Source organism: Coregonus clupeaformis, chromosome 33 (assembly GCF_020615455.1).
Source record: "Coregonus clupeaformis isolate EN_2021a chromosome 33, ASM2061545v1, whole genome shotgun sequence".
Taxonomy (NCBI): Eukaryota; Metazoa; Chordata; class Actinopteri; order Salmoniformes; family Salmonidae; genus Coregonus; species Coregonus clupeaformis.
Window position 1 is genome coordinate 22,481,844 of NC_059224.1, and position 22,087 is coordinate 22,503,930.

Sequence of the window (22,087 nt, forward strand, 5' to 3'; positions counted from 1 at the left end):
CTTATTTATCTATTTCAATAGTAGGCCTACTATTAGCCTACTGCACAGTACAGCTTGGGTTGGCCTGTGAAAGACCAATATGGGATTTATCATTTTAGGTCATCCAGAGTGTATGTCACTGTTTCTCATAGAATTTTTCACACAGGGCACCTTTCCTTTGCCGGGCGGGCCGTTTGGGAAATGTTAGGCAAAATTAGAGTATACCCACTTCTCAAGGCACCACTACCATGGATAACTAGCAACATTGCTAAAGCTTAGATCTGGATGAGTAAACTGATATATTCTTCTAGTCATTAAACTACTTGCTAGTTATCAATAAAATGTGGTTTGTAATTTTTATGAAATACTCTTTCCATGGAGGTTTTCGTATTGATATAGAACAAAATAAAAACACCAATGCCTCTCCTAAAGGCCTTAAATATGCTCTAAGGTAGGGGTTCCCAAACTTTTTCACTCTGGGCCCCCCTTCCAGCATTGGGGAATATCCTGCGCCCCCCCTAATGCGCGCGCACGCACCACGTCTATTTCTTGAAACTTTCTTTGGGCACAAGCACTGTTCATGACACAAACTGTAACACCCTTCTTGTTGGTGGATAGAATTTTGCAAGTTTAAAGCTTATTTCCAGCAATTCTACACATTTTGTCATGGGGTGCAAAGAAAATCCTGCAGTTTTAAAGCTACTTTTATTGCAATTCTATACATTTTGCCATGTCTAATATGTATTAATGTGATATTTGAGTGACAAAAAAATTACAACAATATCTATTGGCTAAAAAACCTAAATAAATAAAAATTAGCTGACATGGGCTAGTTGATCTGGACATTTCTGACAAGTTATCAATAGCTCTCTAAGGTATGCGATGACTAACATCACAAGAGGAACTGATGATGCACTACCCAATTTTGAAATTGCACCTTGTGCATTCTACTATTACCTTTCAAGAGTAAGTTAAAAGCCCCCCCCCTTCGGACCCCTGGGCACACCCCACAGTTTGGGAACCACTGCTCTAAGGCATCTGTATTTGTTTTTACCATAAAGAGCTTCCATTATGGCCATTATTCTGAAAAAGTGCTGGAAAAAAATCTGTCATTTAAAAAGAGGACCTATGACATGAATAATCAAGGACTTGGGACTATAAGGTTCTATCTGCTAAATGTACACTACCGGTCAGAAGTTTTAAAACACCTACTCATTCAAGGGTTTTTCTTTATTTTTACTATTTTCTACATTGTTGAATAATAGTGAAGACATCAAAACTATGAAATAACACATATGGAATCATGTAGTAAACAAAAAAGTGTTAAACAAATCAAAATATGTTTTATATTTCAGATTCTTCAAATAGCCACCCTTTGCCTTGATGACAGCTTTGCACATTCTTGGCATTCTCTCAACCAGCTACACCTGGAATGCTTTTCCAACAGTCTTGAAGGAGTTCCCACATATGCTGAGCACTTGTTGGCTGCTTTTCCTTCACTCTGTGGTCCGACTCATCCCAAACCATCTCAATTTGTTTGAGGTCGGGGGATTGTGGAGGCCAGGTCATCTGATGCAGCACTCCATCACTCTCCTTCTTGGTAAAATAGCCCTTACACAGCCTGGAGGTGTGTTGGGTCAATGTCCTGTTGAAAAACAAATGATATTCTCACTAAGCCCAAACCAGATGGGTTGGCGTATCGCTGCAAAATGTTGTGGTAGCCATGCTGGTTAAGTGTGCCTTCAATTCTAAATAAATCACAGACAGTGTCACCAGCAAAGTACCCCCACACCATAACACCTCCTCCTCCATGCTTTGCAGTGGGAAATACACATGCGGAGTTCACCCACACCACGTCTCACAAAGACACGGTGGTTGGAACCAAAAATCTCAAATTTGGACTCCAGACAAAAGGACACATTTCCACCGGTCTAATGTTCATTATTTGTGTTTCTTCGCCCAAGCAAGTCTCTTCTTCTTATTGGTGTCCTTTAGTAGTGGTTTCTTTGCAGCAATCGACCATGAAGGCCTGAGTCACACAGTCTCCTCTGAACAGTTGATGTTGAGATGTGTCTGTTACTTGAACTCTGTGAAGCATTTATTTGGGCTGCAATTTCTGAGGCTGGTAACTAATGAACTTATCCTCTGCAGCAGAGGTAACTCTGGGTCTTCCATTCCTGTGGCGGTCCTCATGAGAGCCAGTTTCATCATAGCGCTTGATGGTTTTTGCGACCGCACTTTCAAAGTTCTTGAAATCTTCTGTATTGACTGACCTTCATGTCTTAAATTAATGGACTGTTGTTTATCTTTGCTTATTTGAGCAGTTCTTGCCATAATATGGACTTGGTGTTTTACTAAATAGGGCTATATTCTGTATACCCCCCTACCTTGTCACAACACAACTGATTGGCTGAAACGCATTAAGAAGGAAAGAAATTCCACAAATTAACTTAAGGCACACCTGTTAATTGAAATGCATTCCAGGTGACTACCTCATGAAGCTGGTTGAGAGAATGCCAAGAGTGTGCAAAGATGTCAAGGCAAAGGGTGGCTAGTTGAATAATTTTGATTTGTTTACCACTTTTTTGGTTACTACATGATTCCATATGTGTTATTTCATAGTTTTGATGTCTTCACTATTATTCTACAATGTAGAAAATATAAAAAATAAAGAAAATGAGTAGGTGTTCTAAAACCTTTGACCGGTAGTGTATAGTTTTGAGATAATTAGTATTTTTCAATTCCCAGATCTCAGAATTGTTTTGTGATGTGTTCCTCTTTCATGACCCAATAAATAAGTACAGTGCATTCAGAAAGTTCAGACCCCTTGACTTTTTCCACATTTTGTTACGTTACAACCGTACTCTGAAACTGATTAATTTGTATTTTTCCCATCATCCATATACACACACAATACCCCATAATGACAGAGCAAAAACAGGTTTTTTTTCTGTATTAAAGACAAAACCCAGAAATATGACATTTATATAAGTATTCAAACCCTTTACTCAGTACTTTGTTGAAGCACCTTTGGCAGCGATTACAGCAACAAGTGTTCTTGGGTATGACGCTACAAGCTTGGCACACCTCTATTTGGGGAGTCTTCTCTGCACATCGTCTCAAGCTCTGTCAGGTTGGATGGGGTGCGTCGCTGCACAGCTATTTTCAGGTCTCTCCAGAGATGTTCGATCGGGTTCAAGTCCAGGCTCTGGCTGGGCCACTCAAGGACATTCAGAGACTTGTCCCGAAGCCACCCCTGCGTTGTCTTGGCTGTGTGCTTAGGGCTGTTGTCCTGTTGGAAGGTGAACCTTCTCCCCAGTCTGAGGTCCTGAGCAGGTTTTCATCAAGGATCTCTCTGTACTTTGCTCTGTTAATCTTTCCCTCGATCCTGACTAGTCGCCCAGTGCCTGCCGCTGAAAAACATCCCCATAGCATGATGCTGCCACCACCATGCTTCACCGTAGGGATGGTGCCAGGTTTCCTCCAGACGTGACACTTGGCATTCAGGCCAAAGAGTTCAATCTTGCTTTCATCAGACCAGAGAATCTTGTTTCTGAGAGTTTCTGGTCTGAGAGTCCTTAAAGTGCCTTTTGGCAAACTCCAAGCGGGCTGTCGTGTGCCTTTTACTGAGGAGAGGCTTCCGTCTGGCCCCTCTACCACAAAGTCCTGATTGGTGGAGTGCTGCAGAGATGGTTGTCCTTCTGGAAGGTTCTCCCATCTCCACAGAGGAACTCTGAACTCTGGCGCTCTGTCAGAGTGACCATCGGGTTCTTGGTCACCTCCCTAACCAAGGCCCTTCTCCCTCGATTGCTCAGTTTGGCCGGGCAGCCAGCTCTAGGAAGAGTTTTGGTGGTTCCAAACTTCTTCCATTTAAGAATGATGGAGGCCACTGTATTCTTGGGGACCTTCAATGCTGCAGACATTTTTTGCTCTGACATGCACTGTCAACAGTCAACTGTGGGACCTTATATAGACAGGTGTTTGCCTTTCCAAATCATGTCCAATCAATTGAATTTACCACAGGTGGACTCCAATCAAGTTGTAGAAACATCTCAAGGATGATCAATGGAAACAGGATGCACCTGAGCTCAATTTCGAGTCTCATAGCGAAGGGTCTGAATACTTATGTAAATAAGGTATTTCCGTTTTTTATTTTTACTAAATCAGCAAACATTTCTAAAAACCTGTTTGTCATCATGGGCTGTAGATTGATGAGGAAAAAAGTTATTTAATCAATTTTAGAATAAGGATGTAACGTAACAAAATGTGGAAAAAGGGAAGGGATCTGAATACTTTCCGAATGCATTGTATATCACCTTACATACAATTATTTTTGATTGACAATCCAGCATTGTGTGATTGGATTGCTGATCGAACCTTATGGCACCAAGTTAAAAGGTTTTTCCGCAGATAGAACTTTCTGATTTTAAATGGTTTTATTGTCAATTTACTTTTTAAAATCTGACACATATCACATGTAAAGGACCACCTAAAGAGCAACTATGTGAGTAACTAATTTTTTTAAACCAAAATGTCAGACAGAACCTTATAGGTCACGATTTGTAACTGGGATATCATGTCAGGGTTAAATCTCTAGAATGGTTTTTAAATAGCCTATAGCGGTATCAAAACATGAAATGTCTTAGAGCGAAGTCAACTCATACCGTTCTGCTTAGCAAGCGCGGTCTTATATCCCTTCCCCCATATCCAAACCAATACACTCCCGCAACATGTGCGAGGTTTCTATCACGTGCAGAAAAATGTCTTAGCAAAACACAGCGAATAAAAAAGCTAATGATTGACAACAGTGACAGCCAATCAGCGATGGAATTTCGGGTAGCAACAAGATAAATTAAGTGAAGATGTCCAATCACAGAAAGACAGGAGGCGTGCCACATTCCACTGTATGATATGTTTACTTCCGTCAATATTTCCAGAGGAAAGCTGCGTTTCTCAATACAACAACGGAATCGCTCTCTCAGTAAGTTTGGTTTGATTGTTTTATTGGAAATATATATTTAAGTAAGAAACACAATAGTCCTCTGTCTCTATAGTCTGTTCATCGTTTTCCTGATACTGTAATCAGTTTGCGAGCTAGCTGTCATTTGCTCTGCCTTTTCTAACTCAGCTCAACCAGAAAAATGTGCTTGACAGATATCCGGGCAGTAGTAGTCAATATTTAACAATTACTTTATCTTTATTGTACATTCGACAGTGTTGACAACTGATGTTTAATTTTGTACTTGAAATCGCTAGCTACAATATGTCATCTCTCCTCACAGTGATTTAACGTTAATCGTGGCAATACAACAGTACACACACAGGTAACTAGCAGCTAGCTAGCTACACAAACAGCAACTGTCTTCTTGCACACTCCTCGGGTGAAGGATGCCTTTCTTGGGCCAGGACTGGAGGTCGCCAGGATGGAGCTGGATCAAGACCGAGGATGGCTGGAAGAGGATCGAGTTCTATGGAAATGAATTGGGAGACAACAACAACGGAATAGACTTGGAAGAGTAAGTGCCGTTTACGTACGTGCCCTCATCGCTCTTAATAATTCACCTATTAACCTACATTCACTGTAGTACTACCAAATGGTTATATATATATATATATATACTCTGCCTGTTTCTCATGAGTTGCTGTATTCATGAGTTGATTTGTAGAACACCTTCCTTCAGTGTGCGCCCCTTTAAAAAAAAAAAACTGTGACGTATAATAAGGTTCGTACAATCAAACACATATCTGTAATATAGCCATGTGATGTTAATCTATTTCATTTCAAGTCCTATCATTCAGATCAATGCCAATTGACATTGACTTTGTTTTGATTGTTTAGTATTATATCGAATAAAGTTGGCTATAGACTGCTTTTCGGCTACATAGCAGATGCGAACTATACAAAGTATCAACTGTTGCTTACGTGCTTGAAATGATCCTCATTAAAAGCCCTGTGTCATGTAAATATCATCAGTGTAAAAATGCTAAAAATAATTGATTGTGAGCTTTTTCACGCTGTGGTCATTTTTACATGACACCCTGCACCATCTATGATAATGTCTTGTATTAGCTGTTATGTACAGTCAGACAGCACCTGGTAGCCTTTCTGAATGAACCATCTAACATTGTCATTCACCACACTCTATTTCACCATTGGATATTGGTTTCCATTGAAAAACAGGGTTGTGAGCAGAGATATAGTCTGCCATTTATTACTGATCTAATGGCTTTCCTGACTGACTACAGCCTGTAACGTGTGTGTGTGGTTAGTTATTATAGACGTAGAGACTGTGCTCGCTACTCTTCTTTCCCCTCAGCTGTTGCTTTTATTTAACGGTCTACTGTTAATTTTTAATGGCTTTTAATGGCTCCGGGGACATGGGATATTATAAGATGAAACACAGCTGAATAATTATGAATGGCACTTTTTTTTTTAATAGCTTTTATTTATTTATATATTCAACCTCTGTTCTATTTGATCTCCTTGCTGAAGGGAATAAGGGATTATTTTGACTGAAGTCTTTGAAGCTTATATTTCATTATTCCGCTGTATAATGAAACTGAGATTATTTACCTTGACATATCCCTATGGGTTATATGGCTATTATACCTTATTGTATTTCTCTTATTTTTAGTTAATCAATTTAGTTCAGTTTCTCAGAACGTTTTTCAGTGAGACTGATATAGAACTCATGAAAATGTATGGTGGATATTGCACTCTGTCATGGTTCTCTGTCATAGTTGCTGTGCTGTAGTCTTTCCCAGCAGGCTTTGCTCACCTGTACTTATCCACCATGTTAAATGAACCTGCTGTTACTCTTTTACTGGTGAAACTTCACAATGTTCACATTGATGCATACCTTTTATGCTCAGGATAAACCGAGAAAGGGAATTGGTGGTAGTAGGTTTTTCTTGTAGTCTATCTGTATGGAATCACTTGATATAACAAATGGATCCAGTTAGCGTTGAGATCAGTTGGACAGAGAGTAACTGTGTCAGTGACACTAGGAGGAAGTGTTCATGTTGTCAGCCCATGAAACAGGAAACATCAGTAGGAAGTGCTTTTTTAGATGATTAAAGAGGCACAGTAAACTCGTGAAATACTGTCACTCTGTCAAGAGATTAGGGTAAATCACAGTAGGACGGATCCAGTCGGCCATAACCTATTCTTAATTCCATACTAGGAGAGACCTCAGGACATTCAGGAAGTGATTTACATTCCATAATTGGCGCCTGTCATCACCAGGGCATCATGGCAACAGACGGAGGCGATTTAATGGTAGGGTTGTTGAAGCAAGGCTCAGAGTAAAGTGAGTCACTCACCAAATAAAACCGACCCAACTGGTGAGGATGTGCCATAGGATGAAGGTGAGCAGGAGGGTAGGAAAGATCTCAAGATGTGTGTGTGTTGTCATCAGTGTGGGTGAAGGTCAGAGTCACATTTAGGTTGGGTGTTTTAAACGTGTCAGGTTCCTGTTTCTCCCACAGCCTGTCAGACAGTAAGTGTGAATATTGAGAATAGTTGTTTGTGACTGACTGATTGTCTGAGGGAACTGACTCAATACCTGCCAGCCAGAGGAGGATACCCTCCTCCACCCAGGCACACACATCAAAACAAACAAAGTTTCCTTCTCCAGCTATGCAACCTGTGGAGAATTGTATTGTGAAATAGACATGACTGACAGATTCATAAATCAGTAGGGGAGAGTGGGGTATTTGGAGCCATTTGTTTTACATTCATCACTACATCAAGGGAAATATAGTATTCTTTCTAACAAAGATATCTACATATATTTCAGGATGTTGTGGATCCCTGGAAATAATCAGAATTAATGTGAACATAACAGTTTTGAAAACATAGCTTGTCCAAAACAAGTTGTCTCTTGGCACAACTTACCCTGGTATGGGGTAGCCTAAATTGAGTATAGGGACCGGGTAAGTTGAGGTAAAGATGTTCCACATCTACAAATTTCTGTACTGAATCAAATATTACCACCACCTTCTCTTGAGTTTATATGCATGACAAGTTGCAAAAAATACTATGCATATTACTGACAATTTTACCCCTGGCCAAATGGCACACTTGGCACAATTTACCCCAAAGCAACCATTTTGACTATATTAGCCCACAGCTACAAGGTAAACTTTCATGCTAGGTTTAAGACCTCTTATTGTAGTTATAAAGACCCCAACTGATGTATAAAATGTCTTAAAACTATCTACTTTGGTTTAGATGGAAGCATCATGAAACCTATAACACAAATTCATTTGACTTTGTGAAATCCAGTTTTTCTTTTTTTTACCTAACTTGCTGATGTGGTTTCTTCCTTCAGACTCCATGAAATTATGACCTCTTCCTAAACATTTGGTCAGAATGTATTGATTTGACATGATTCATTTTGTGTATGGAGTTCTAGAAACAAGGGGAGGTACAACTTACCCCACTCTTCCCTACATTGATTGACTGACTAATTGGTTAGTTGATTTCTTAATTAAATTGGTAGTATATTGATTAGGCTAATTGACCTGAAAGGTCACAGGGGATTGACTTGGGTAGTCCTCTCCTTGGTCCATTGTAAACAGGTGCACTGATGAAGGAACACAGCACTTGTCCTCCCTCTCTTTTCCACGTAGGAGAAAAATGGCCACCTCCCAATGTTTTTATGCCCTCCTTTTTCCCATCTCCTAATCTCCCATCTGTTCTGACATGTGGTTCAATTTAACATTCACTAGCAAACCTATTTATGTTGATTTAAAGTTGCCAGGAATTTTCCTACCTTCCTTCTCTCTGTCAGGTTTTGTAGCGGATTCATATTTATGTAATGCTACAATTGGGTGCATGGGGTTGACCCTGCATTGTATTGCCATATAAAGAGATGAAGGATGTACTATGTAGGGAGTTCTTGTGTTCATCAAATCAGCATGGCGTTGTATGTAGCCAACATCTTTGTCACAACTCATTATGTTATAGCAGTGGCTCCCAACAAGTTATTTTTGTCTTTCTCTTGTCTGTTAAAATAATGTTTTTGGCAGTCTTTGACTTCTCTCAGCAGGAGGGCTGGCTTGTTATCTGCAGGAAACATGTTCTGTTATGACCTGTGGACTGTGGTGGTAGTGAATGATGAGGCTTTTAGGCAGGGGTTTTACCATTCAGAGCCCCATGTGGTGCTCCAGTCTAGACAAACAAAACAGATTAGGAAAAATAATAATCTTATATTTTGACATGGCAGAGTATTACATCTGATTGTTATGATTTGCTACACTTTTTTTTTTAATGTGGTGATGCAGTAGCTATTTATCTCTGATGGTTATAATCGTATAGGCTATTAGTCGCTGTGTAGTGAGTACCTTTTTATGGTGTCATCAAATCTAAAGTTGGCCCTCCAGTACCTCACAATACAACATTTGGCAATAAACATCCTACAAATACCTCACAGAAAAACAAACTATGACATTGCACCACACAATAACCAATGACATAATTTCCTCTCAGTGGCTATCCTCCAAAAAACATCCAGACTCACAAAGGCCAATGACATACAGCATCTACCCCCACAGTAGCCATTGACTGCTAAAAAAACACTCCCACAGACCGACATCATTATGACTGCTATTGTACTGATCCAAGTCCAACACAGTAGTTCAACACTCTCTCTCAGCCATTTAGCTGATACCATGTAAAAGGTGAACATTGACTGTACAGGGTGTATTTTGAGTAGTTTGAGAGCCAAAGTTGCTCTGTTCCTCCTGTCTGTCTCTGAGGGTTTTAGTTTTTCCTTCTTCTCTGTCCAGACATGCTGCAGTGAGAATCCTCTGTAAAATGTTAGGTTATTGCATTCCTCACCTCTAATTCCCTGTTACTGATTGGTGTGTGTGCACGAATGTCCACGTTCGTGCGTGCATGAATTAAGCAGTGGGATCAGTACATAAAACGGCCTGAATTAGCCTACAGCCTAGATAAGCTGCATGTGTTACACGCAAAAAACTTTGGTCCACACCAATGCAATGCTTAATCTCCAGCCCCCTCCCTGCCTGTGGTCAGTCTGTGTGGATCTGAGACAGGCTGGAGGGAGAGTTGCTCTGCTGCTGAGATAGTCACGTGATAAGGCTGAGCACATGGATTACTAATGCATGGAGAACATCAGTGGACCACTCACTTTGATCTAGCAGCCAGTCCTCATTTAAACCAGCTGATTGTCTGTGTAGAGAGAGAACACGACACCCATAGAGATCAGAGCAGGGTAATGGTCAATGATGTTCCAGATGCACTGTGTTCAGATAACAGGAGCAATAACATAAAACAGATGTAGGAGCAACAACATGGACTAGGGGTTAAAGGGGTAGTTCACCCAAATTACTATAAACTAATTTAATGGATAAGCTGTATCGCGTATTTAATCTGAACAGGACTGTAGGAAGTTGATAGTTGCTGTATAATCTGGGTTCTGAGATTAGCTGCCTGTGATAGGAAGTTGATTTGCTGCAAGATATTTTATGCTTGCCTCAATGCCTCGATGATACAGTGTGGTTCCCTAGATAAAGAGATTAGCTGATTTCGTCCAGCATTAGAGCTGATGTTATGGTCAGAAAATAGTCTCTGGCCTCTAACCTTCTCCATGAGTCTTTCTGAGAAACAAGAGGTCAGCCAGGTCAGATCAGGGCTCTGCCAGTCTTAATCACCTCAGTGGTAGTCAGGCAGTCATCTGGGCATGGCCAGGCTGTGGCCATCTGCAGCGTTAGACAGTGACTTAGTTACATGAATACACTGATGTCCACCATGCCAATGCTCATAAACAATGCTATTGACTCACTCCTTTCATGTCTACCTTGTCTTTCTGAAACAGGCTCTGCGATGAAAACAAAGAGAATCTGTTTACTGGAAATGTGTGCGAGGTAGCTGCCAAAAAGAGGAAAAAAGACTTCTACAACAACAACACCAAATCACAGTGTGAGTAGCACTGACTGCAGCCATCTTATTCCCATTAAAGGTCTTTGGGGGGAAATGGCCAACCACTAGAGCTATTAGGAATGCTAGCCAGCTAGCATGAGGTTTGGCAACAGTGGTTTAACAAAACAGTTATGATAAATAGCAAAGTAAATCTCTCTCTTTGACTCTGCTTTCTTTTCTCTCTTTTCCCAGTTGTTTACCAGGAGAAGTGGATCTATGTTCAGAAGGAGAGCACGAGAGAGGTGAGGAGAGTTTAGGTCAACTGCACCATATAACTGTGCGACACAAGACCTGGAATGTGGATACACTTTATGCGATGTTTAATGGACAGTAAATAAAAATAGAGAATGTCCACTAGATTTTGTTTATTGCCCATTCCACTCTTTACCTTACACGGTATGTGTTTTGGTAATTAAGTGTGTGTTCTTACCTTAGAGACATGGATACTGCACGCTAGGGGAAGCCTTCAACCGTCTAGATTTTTCCAGTGCCACTCAGGACATCCAGAGATTTACCTATGTGGCAAAAGTAAGATGCTGGCCTAGTATCTGAATTATTAAGCATGATTTAGCTTGATCAGTGAAACTGCATGTATCAATTATACTGGTTATGTGCTGATACTAGTCCTTGATTTGTGTCCTGTCCTCATCTCACTCTTTCACCTCTCTACTCTCTCTCGCCCTCTCTCTCTCACTCTCACCCTCACCCTCACCCTCTCTCTCACCCTCACCCTCTCTTTCACCTCTCTCTCTGTCTCTCTGTCTCTCTGTCTCTCTGTCTCTCTGTCTCTCTGTCTCTCTGTCTCTGTCTCTGTCTCTCTCTCTCTCTCTCTGTCTGTGTGTGCAGCTCCTCCAGCTCATAGCCAGGTCTCAGCTGCCGTCCCTCAGTGGAGCAGCTCAGAAGAACTACTTCAACGTGCTGGAGAAGATCGTACGGAAGGGTGAGGGAGACGGAGAGAGGGATATGTCCTCATCATGCTGTACCTCCCTGGTCTGTACTCAATGGCCTGTCAGAATAACACAGTGTAACCACAGCACATTGCCTAATGGCACAGCCCCTGGTTTTAGCCCTGAGCCATACTTGGTGTTGTCACTGCTCCCTGGTTGGAGAAGTGAAATGCAGCCTAGTGCTTTTTCTGAGAACAACACTTCTCTCTGTCCTGATTTCAATGCCCTCAAACTGACAGTCTAATACTGGGTTTCTTGGTACCGTTTGGTCTCATCAGCGTGGCAGTAGAACCGGTCTCACTGCTGCTGTGTCAGAGTGTTTGCCCAGCCACTAAACCACACAGCTGTAGTGCCCCGTCATTACTGAGCTGCTGTTGCCGGGCGGATCAAAGGAGCCATCAGATCTAAGCTTTAGGTCACACAACCACTCGCCTCAGGAAGGAAAACATGAATTAGCTGCAGTATATAAAGACCTATTTTGCTTTGGCTTCATGCATGCCTTGAGAGTACAGTACGCTCTTCAAATGGTGGTTTTGCTTTGGGAGTAATGGCAAAATGCTTCGACTTTTGATAAATATTTTCCTGTAGTTTTATTTTATTTTGCATTTTTGACTAGATTTCTTCCATTACAAAAAGCATAACATTTTTAATAGATGTTTGGCATTGTTGTTTTTTACACTGTTTTAACCCCTTTGTTCTTTCTTTGTGTCCAGTTCTGGAGGACCACCATAACCCTCGCCTTATCAAGGAGCTGCTGCAGGACCTGAGCTCCACCCTGTGCATCCTGACCCGGGGCATGGGCAAGTCTGTCCTGGTGGGCAACATCAACATCTGGGTCTGCAGGCTGGAGACCATCCTCAACTGGCAGCAGCAGCTCAACAACCTGCAGATACCCAAGGTAGAGTATGGGTGGGGGGGGTCTTTTTAAATGGATGATTATGAACCTAAAAGCCCTCACACCTAATAGTTCAGCCATGGCTCTATAAGGGGAGGCTACTGCTGACCTGGGTACAGTTGGCACGGTGACAGACAGTGTTCAGTCATCGGGTCCTCTCAGTGTTGTATTGTGTAGTGGAATGCTGCAGCCACAGCCAGCCAGGCATAACCTTAACTAGGTGTCAGTCTGGTTCTGCTCTAGCCAACTCTTATGCTGATGTTTGGCTAAATCCGAATCAGACTGGCTAGGCTTCAGAGATGGACTGGTTCATTGTGTCTCATTATCAAGGTGGTTAGTGTGTTTGCTTGGTAGAAAGTTGTAACTTGTATCCTTTTTTGTACTTAGACGTGTGCCGTCTGTTTAGTTTCAGTAGTCAAGAGACCTCTTGCATGGAGGGAAATTGACCTGATAGTTCTGTTACAGTCTTGCCATAGTTTCAACATATGTCTATTTCTCTCTCCCCCCAGCAACTGTCCAATGGGATTACGCTGCGTGACCTGCCACTAGACATGCAGAACAACATCCTGTACAAGTTCGCCGACGCCTGTGACATCATCAACCTGGGACAGGCTACGCCCACGCTGCACATGCTCAGTGAGGACCGGCACCTGTGGAAGAAGCTGTGCCAGTTTCACTTTGCAGAGAAACAGGTAGAAGTCACTGGGTATCTAAACATGGCATTCAATGTAATCAGTGTCACAAACTGCTTGAATACAGGGTCATGTTCAGTGAGTAGTGCACAGTGACCACCAGAGAGCAGTGTTTCCACATTTAATGTAAGGGAGGCATTCTACATAAGTTCTTTGGAGTTGAACATGAAATGGTGCTCATTTATAAAATAACACAGGAATTACCCTTCAGTTACCTTAACATCTCTTTCTTTCCTTTCCACATGGTGTTAACCGTGTTTTCTCTTCATGTTGTGTGTGTAGTTCTGCAGGCATCTGATCCTGTCAGAGAGGGGCCATGTGGACTGGAAGCTCATGTACTTCACCTTACAGAAATACTACCCCAAGAGAGAGCAGTACGGAGACACACTGCACTTCTGCAGACACTGTAGCATCCTCTTCTGGAAGGTAAGAACAAGAAGACACTAGACAATATGGCGGCATCTTAAATGGCACCCTGTTCCCTACATAGTGCACTACTTTTGACCAGGGCCCATAGGGAATAGGGTGTTGTTTCGGACGCGTTTTATGTGTTCCATAGCTGCATGTCAAGGAGGACTCCCATAATACATAGGCCTATTTTTAGGTGGATATTAATAATAGATTTATTAAGCATTTTTTCCAAGTTCGCGTATGTGCTTTGCAAACTAAAATAAAGTTTCAAAGTGGAGACTGAGATTTTGAGTCAGTCCTAGCCAGGAGAAATCTTTGGATGTGTTTTGATGTCATGGTGACCTTTTGCTGTGGTTATGGAGTTCGGAGTCAGCTCAGGACTGGGATTTGCCCATTTAATAGACTGTAACGGTAGCGCATTCGCGTCAATCACGAATGTATCTGCCGTGGGAGGGAAATGCCCCGACTATCTGTGTTAATACGCCTCACTTGTGATACGGTTTTGGAAACATGTTGAACTTTACTTTCATATCAGCGAGAAATAATTGTTCTAAACTGTATCGCAAGGATTATTAATGTGTCTAGATCTTTCTATAAACAATGGCGCCAATGTGTGACATTGGGATCAACATTTGAAAATGGTTTGAAACCAAAATAAAAAAGATTTTCATGCAGTTCCACGTGTACTATGAGGACTCCACCTATAAAACATAGGCCCAGGACTAACCTGTACCCCCGCACATTGACTCGGTACCGTTACAACCTGTATATAGCCTCATTATTGTTTTATTTTATTTAGTAAATATTTTCTTAACTATTTCTTGAACAGCATTGTTGGTTAAGGGCTTGTAAGTAAGCATTTCACGGTAAGGTCAACACCTGTTGTATATCAACTACATTTGATTTGACTATACATCCTTTAAGTAGGGTTCATACAGACATTGGCAAGTCAAATTCAAGGACTTTCAGGGACTTTTTCAAGCACTTAATTGTACTTTTCAAGGACCTCAATGTTATGCAATTATATAATGTGTATATAACTGTACATATAGGGCATAATATAGAACCCCCCCCCCCTCAAAAAAGCATACAAAAAGTGTTTTAAAAAAAAAGTAGGCCATCACTACTTTAAGAATAATTATTTATTTGAGATTTTGGGCCTTGCCAATGCATTGATATTCAAAATATTTTTACATTTAAAAAAAATTGAGAATAATGTGGACATTGCCTGACTAAATAGACTGGATGCGTGCATGGAGATTTGTATGTGGCCGACGCAGGCACACATAATAAAGTAATGAATAGCGGTAGCATTAATCTCACCATAGCTGTTTTTATAATGAGAAAGGGACCAAAAACCAGGTCTCTTTTACATTTTAAGCGTTTAGTAGACACTCTTATCCAGAGCAATTAGGGTTAAGTGCCTTGCTCAAGGGCACATCGGCATATTTTTCAACTAGTCTGCTCTGGGATTTAAACCACCAACCTTTAGGTTACTGGTCCAAAGCTCTTAACCGCTAGGCTACCTGCCGCCCTCTTTTTTTTTTTTTTTGTTGTAAGAATTTCTATGGAAAGCCAAGTTGAAGCAAACATTAGATGTTGTCTTCATAATAGTAAGAAAATGTAGACACTCACTACTGTAAGTCGCTCTGGAGAAAAGCGTCTGCTAAATGACAAAAATGTAAGTAATAACCACATGTTGTTTTACTGCAACAGAGTAGCACAACACCCTTCAATTGAAGCGGTCGAAAAAAATTATAGTGGCCATATCTCTCACAAAAACTGATCAAAAATGAAATCATGGGTAGTTTTAAGGGAGCAGGAGATCTTATAAATTGGCTACAATAACTTTTCAAGCACCAAATTGAGGAAATGTATTTTTTTCAAGGTAGGCCAATCCCAGTACTTGAATTTCTGAGCTCCAAATTCAAGTTAAAGTAGGCTACCTACTTTAGGTCTAACATGGAAAACAAAATGTATTTGACATGTTATTTCATTACCAGATCATATTGTGAATAAGCCCACTAGGTTATGTAATTTGTTGTCACTATATCCAGAATAATTTATAGGAATAGCATTGGGTATTGCGCAATAGTATATCCTACACAATTGCGCACAGTGGACTCCGTGTCCAAGCCGAGGCACAAAAACATATGAAAACATGAACTCATTGCCTTTTTTGCTTTCTCTGTTAAATCAAGCAGACCACAACAGATGATGAATTCACTAGGGATATTAGATCCAATGTGGATCCAGGCCAGTGCTTAATTTGTGCCGGATCCTGCCGGAAGAGGATCCGGCACCTCTCAGATTTGACTTTGTTTGTTCCGGTACCCATTTGCCCAGATCCGGTACCTCTCGCGGCATGATTGATTAATTATTTCACTGTTCACACTGTAGACATTCTAATAAAAGCGATCAGCATTAAATCAAGTCGCCTCCTCGTTATTTCTCTCGCCCCCCAGAAAGACCATCATGTAAAAGCGCGGTGATCCTTTTTTGTAATCATCCTATCCTGCCACACTGATTCCAGACCTGCTCTCTTATTTGTACATATAGGTTATGGGGAGGGCCAGTGGGGTAAATAACTGATCTTGACACAGGTCTTGGTAGTGGTGGTCAGCTAGTGAAGAGGTCCCTACGTAATCACATCACGTAGCCTAGTCTAGTTGTCTCCCTACTGAATTTGAATCGTGGGAAAGCCAAATAAAAAATTAATAAGAAAAGGCAATCGAGTTTGACATTTTTCAAGTACAAAAATCCAGAGAAAGATAATAATAATAATATAATATGCCATTTAGCAGACGCTTTTATCCAAAGTGACTTACAGTCATGCGTGCATACATTTTTGTGTATGGGTGGTCCCGGGGATCGAACCCACTACCTTGGCGTTACAAGCGCCGTGCTCTACCAGCTGAGCTACAGAGGACCACAAGATGGTGACCATATGGCAGGTGTTCTGCAGTGTCGTCAAAAAAGGTTGCAGTATATTGATGTCTAGAAAATTAGGCTATAAGAAATTCGGACTTGTGTAAGCCCCGCAGCTATACTCAAGTATGTGGGCTAAAATGTTTGAATTAATCAGCACCTTGGAGAGTGCTGTCCATTTCACCACCATAGATCGTAGGCTACTTGGCTGCTATGTTGTGTTTGACACTTCCCCCCCCCCCCCTCGCGGTCACTATGTGTTCAGGGACTTCCCAATTTACAAATGAAGCACTGATCCAGGCACAACTGTATTCACCGGCGTAACGAATGAGATGCCACAATATTCTGGACATTCCTTGCGAACACCTTTTTTACAGCACTTGGGCTGTTGCATCGAATGCACCATCATAACAGCTGTTTGTCACTTGACTGTCATTTGGAAAATTCCTTCCTGGATCAGATGATGTGTGACAAATTCACAGCGTAACAAATCAGCTGGACACCAAATGCGCATCCAACAAGTATTATGCATAATTATTGAAGAAGCACGTTAATGACAGTATCGATTTTAGGGTTTTAAGTATCAAGGTAAGGTGACTCTTTCAGTTTGAAGCATTTGATTTTGTAATGCATAAATTACATTTTTACATTTTACATTTTAGTCATTTAGCAGACGCTCTTATCCAGAGCGACTTACAAATTGGTGCATTCACCCTATAGCCAGTGGGATAACCACTTTACACTTTTTTTTTTTTTTTTTTTGGGGTTTTGGGGGGTGGAAGGATTACTTTATCCTATCCCCTATCCCAATTATTTTCGATTTGTGTGCCCATGAAAACTGACTGTTTTCACCCCGAAATCTACTCATCTACCCCACCCCCTCCTTATATCTTAATGTAATGACTTGAAGAAAAGAAAAAAAATCCTCACTGGTACCCTAGTTTATAGAAAGACCCTTCTAAGCGTTAAACGGAGCGTCAGGATTGTAGTCCCCATGGAGCCAGCTGTGGTCCATATACGTTCAGCTTAGAACCCTAGGGATGTCTGTATGCCCCGTTGCGTTCTCGAGAACTAGACGGGAATGTACTGTGAGGAAAATGTACAGCCAAAACAATCTTTATCAGTAATGTGTAGTGTAGTCACAACCGCCCCCAAAAAGATTCAAGAACATAATCTCTCTGTGTATTGAGACTTTTGTTATATGCACTTTAAATAAAGTTGATTTAATTTTCTCTCGAACTGATACTATTAGCAGTGACTAATCATTTGGGTGGAGAAAACAGCCTCTTTTCCAAAACCAACAAACTCCTTACAACTGCCCCTCTCCTTTTCGCTAGCAGCATGTAACGCTATCACATTCCTCTCACGTCAGCCCTTAGAGTAACTTTTTTTTATTTTTTAATAATCAAAAACCAGATGTTTTAGGGTTAGTTATAGTGAAGCAAGGCAATTCTGGTCTTCATTTTGACAGTTTGTTGCAAAAGTAATATACTGAACAAAAATATAAACACAACATGTAAAGTGTTGGTCCCATGATTCATGAGCTGAAATAAAAGATCCCAGAAACTTTCCATATGCACAAAATGCTTATTTCTCTCATTCTGTGCACAGATTTTTGAGGGAGCGTGCAATTGGCACGCTGACTGCAGGAATATCCACCAGAGCTGTTGCCAGAGAATCTAATGTTAATTTCTCTACCATAAGCCGCCTCCAACGTTGTTTTAGAGAATTTGGCAGTAAGTCCAACTGGCCTCACAACCGAAGACCACATATAACCACGCCAGCCCAGGACCTCCACATCCAGCTTCTTCACCTGCGGGATAGTCTGAGGGTGGGGGTGCTGAGGAGTATTTCTGTCTGTAATAAAGCCCATTTGTGGGGAAAAACGAATTCTGATTGGCACGGCCTGGATCCCAAGTGGGTGGGCCTACCCATGGCCCACCCATGGCTGCGCCCCTGCCCAGTCATGTGAAATCCATAGATTAGGGCCTAATGAATTTATTTCAATTGACTGATTTCCTTATGAACTGTAACTCAGTAAAATCGTAGAAATTGTTGCATGTTGCATTTATTTTTTCAGTATATTTTGGTCTTTTAGTAGTAAATCTAGCTCTTTTTGACCCTAGTGGTTCAACTCTACTATTTAAATCATGATGTAGAGGCACCTTGAGAAAGTTCCTCTACGTCATCTCAGGGGAGGGGTTTGGTATGAAATACACCCCCTTCTAGATGTGCTGGGTGGTACCATCTCAAGGCTTACTATAAAAGTAGGTGACCGCGTGCCTTATTTGGCAATGGTCTTGGTAAGTGGAGTGTGGCAATATATTTTGCTTCCTTGACTACTGATGTTACACAATTCAAAAGGCAGTAAGGCACATTGCCGCATATTACCAAATTCAACGTTTTAGAATTTGGTCATTATGCACATCTGTGATTTTACGAAGAAAGAAAAACATGAAGGCTATGAGGATTATACGTTTATATTCATAGCTATGTCCATTGTAACAAACCATTGTAACAAAAAAAATAGATGCCAATGGTGGTCATGTCAACTTGTTGTATTTCTTTCCAGCTGCTATGACTGATTGGCACAGTCCGCTAAGACATTTGGCTCATAGTTTAATGGTTGGGAGTTCTAATCTCACATGGGACAGATATCTTTATTTAATTTCTATATCCTTTTATTTACAATATTCATCCCGTACCCACACACTTCCAATTCTGAAAAGTGAAAGCATACCTGTGAGAGTGGTTGCCCTGGTAGTAGTTGTAGGTTTTTATACAGTACCTAAAACCAATCTGTGAGTTGATTTGACCATTGGAAAAAGAGCTACTGCATAAATACTGTAATGCGGGTTGGATTGAATTGAGCCTCTAATCTTCATTGTCAAGGTGATGATTGCTATTTCCTTCCCAAAACAATACCACAATAAATGAGAGTCCACATTTCAAATATTGTTTTTGCGTCCCATGATTTTAATTTACACCGCAAGTGGCAATAAATGTCAGGAACTCTGCGCCTTATCACTGTGAGCTAACTGTCCAGAGGCATATTTGTTCGATGCACATAATTTTCTAATCAGAGCGTGCCAGTGGACTGGTAAGTATGCTTTAGTGAGAAAGTGTTGGGATCAGGTACAACTATGTTTACCTACCAACCCAGAACTTCTCACCTGAATGCATTTATTTTTTTGAAGGGTTGGGGCAAATGCTGAAATTGGGGTTGAGAGTTACTCTTTTAAAAACCTTCTCAGTTGAACCCAGATCATTAATAATTTTAGTTTTCTACGCAATAAATTGACTTCCCTGGGGATCTACAGGTTTAGCATGTTGGTTGGGCTTTAGTTGGCTAATGTTAATGCTAATGACTGCTAATCCCGAACATAAGGAGGAAACTGTAATTTGTGAAACCAGACGAATTATTCACATGGGGCTCAAAGATCAATGAATGAACCGAGTTACCCTCATTGACAGATTTTACCTATTTTTATTTAAGAAAGCGACCACCCATTGCATTCAAAAGCATGGGTTATAGCAAGGTTATTGTTAATTATTATGAATATTTGTTTGGCCTTTGTAGCCCCACTTATGATGCTCCTGAAAAGAAGGACTGGTCACAGCAGTGCTATTAAGACTAAAATGTGTGAGCACTGTATGAGTACATCACCTTGCCAGCTCCTGTCACCACTAACTAGTGGTATGATGCTGTACCAGACTCTAAACAACCTCCTTATTGTTCTGGGCTCCTCCTGCAAGTACTGTAACTCTCCTACATTCACAGCAATGTGCCTTCTATTTCCCCGCTCTCCTCTGGCATCGTAGACTGACTCCTCTTTCCTCTCTGTGCCAAGGCTTTGTTAGAACCAGACAGCCTCCCATCCTTCTGTTTCTAACCTTTTTAACCTTTCTGCATCCCTCTCCATCCTTCTCTTGTTCCTTCCTTCCTGCCTCCCCCTGTCCTTGTCCCTGACCCCTAAAGGACCGCCACCTGGCCTTATTATTCAAGGTACTTTCCTTCCCATCATGTCTGTCTTTCTGGCTGCCATTTTGTTTTCTGTTGTCCTGATGATAAATCATGTTTTAGACTCAGCTTGTTGTCACTCGTCTTCTGGTTTGTTATGCATTTTTGCTTTGAAAATTACTAAAGTTGTGACTACTTTAATTTTAGAAAATGTTGAATGTATTTTAGGCACTGTTGTCCTGTCTTACATGGAACTCATATGAATGTGTGATGCTATAGTATAGTAACAATGGCTCTCCCTGCTGTCTCCTAGGACTCTGGACATCCTTGTACAGCCAACGATCCCGACAACTGCCTCATGCCTGTTTCCCCTCAGCACTTCATAGACCTCTTCAAATTCTAGACCTCCTTTTGGTACTCCAGACCAGGAGAGGGTTAACTTTTACCCCCTCCTCTCCTCACCTCTCCTCTCTGTGTAGTGTTTTTTTACCCTTAAAAAACAAAGGGCTCAGAGGAAGAAGACGTGTTTTGTTATTTCATGTTTTTCTGCACATTTTTAACTCTGACTAAAAACAACAATATGAGAGAGGAAAAGAAGAGATGACATTACGTTTTTGAGTGTTGTAGATGGGATAAACGGTGTCTGATGCATCTATGGCATTAAAGAGAACTGCAGTGCTCATTATTGACACCTTGTTGGGAAATAACTGATTATTCCATATGATGGCTTGGTGGCCATTTTTAGGCTAGTTTGCCTACTGTTTTTTGTTTGTTTCCTTGGTAACAGAATGCATGTCCAGTGTAGTTGTAGGTCTCTCTGTCCTTCTGTGTATTTTTGCCGTGCTGTGCATATAAGGCGTCAACACTAAAAATAAATGTACATGTTTGTTGTAACAATTACTTTTTACAATACACCTTTGTCAGAACAACTGTCAAGTGGACAGTAAAAAACTGAAATGTAAACATGACTATTTATGGGGGGGGGGAGTTTTGTACCCATCATTTCTTTAGATTTTTTAAATATTACTTTAGCCTTCCAACTGATATGGAACTTATAGTTGGCTACTCGTTGGTATTATCATGAATTTCCTGAGACAGAAGCTGACTAATTATTAAAAATAATTAAAAAGGTGTTCACGGCTGTGGTTGCTATGGGTATGGGAATCATCTGACCTTTTTCCTTTTAAGATGCACTATAATATGACAGACCTTTAACATCCAGGCAGATCACAGCAGCACAGGAGACTGAGCAGAGTACACTACCGTTCAAAAGTTTGGGGTAACTTAGAAATGTCCTTTATTTCGAAATAAAATAAAATGTGGCCA

At 41.0% G+C, this 22,087-nt stretch overlaps 1 protein-coding gene across 3 annotated transcripts; it reads left to right on the plus strand.

Annotated features, from left to right (window-relative positions):
* Positions 1 to 4,868: 4,868 nt before the first annotated feature.
* fbxo25 (F-box protein 25) lies at positions 4,869 to 21,661 on the plus strand. Of its 3 annotated transcripts, none has more exons than XM_041860373.2 (11): positions 4,869 to 4,960; positions 5,262 to 5,495; positions 10,824 to 10,927; positions 11,120 to 11,169; positions 11,363 to 11,455; positions 11,774 to 11,867; positions 12,588 to 12,772; positions 13,279 to 13,461; positions 13,744 to 13,887; positions 20,780 to 20,806; positions 21,075 to 21,661. In XM_041860373.2, exons 2-11 carry the CDS (start codon positions 5,368 to 5,370, stop codon positions 21,162 to 21,164), a joined length of 1,098 nt encoding a protein of 365 aa, XP_041716307.1. In that variant the 5' UTR covers positions 4,869 to 4,960; positions 5,262 to 5,367; the 3' UTR covers positions 21,165 to 21,661. The 3 variants fall into 3 exon arrangements, with proteins under 3 accessions (XP_041716307.1, XP_041716309.1, XP_041716308.1); XM_041860374.2 differs by having other exon boundaries at positions 4,881 to 4,960; positions 5,367 to 5,495; XM_041860375.2 differs by lacking the exon at positions 20,780 to 20,806.
* The last annotated feature ends 426 nt before the right edge of the window (positions 21,662 to 22,087 follow it).

Bases quoted from the DNA above. Each gene is read 5' to 3' on its own strand.
- fbxo25 (XM_041860373.2), top strand. From the start codon at position 5,368: ATGCCTTTCTTGGGCCAGGACTGGAGGTCGCCAGGATGGAGCTGGATC. The intron at 13,888-20,779 runs GTAAGAACAAGA...TGACCCCTAAAG, and splicing joins GTAGCATCCTCTTCTGGAAG to GACCGCCACCTGGCCTTATT. The intron at 20,807-21,074 runs GTACTTTCCTTC...GCTGTCTCCTAG, and splicing joins ACCTGGCCTTATTATTCAAG to GACTCTGGACATCCTTGTAC.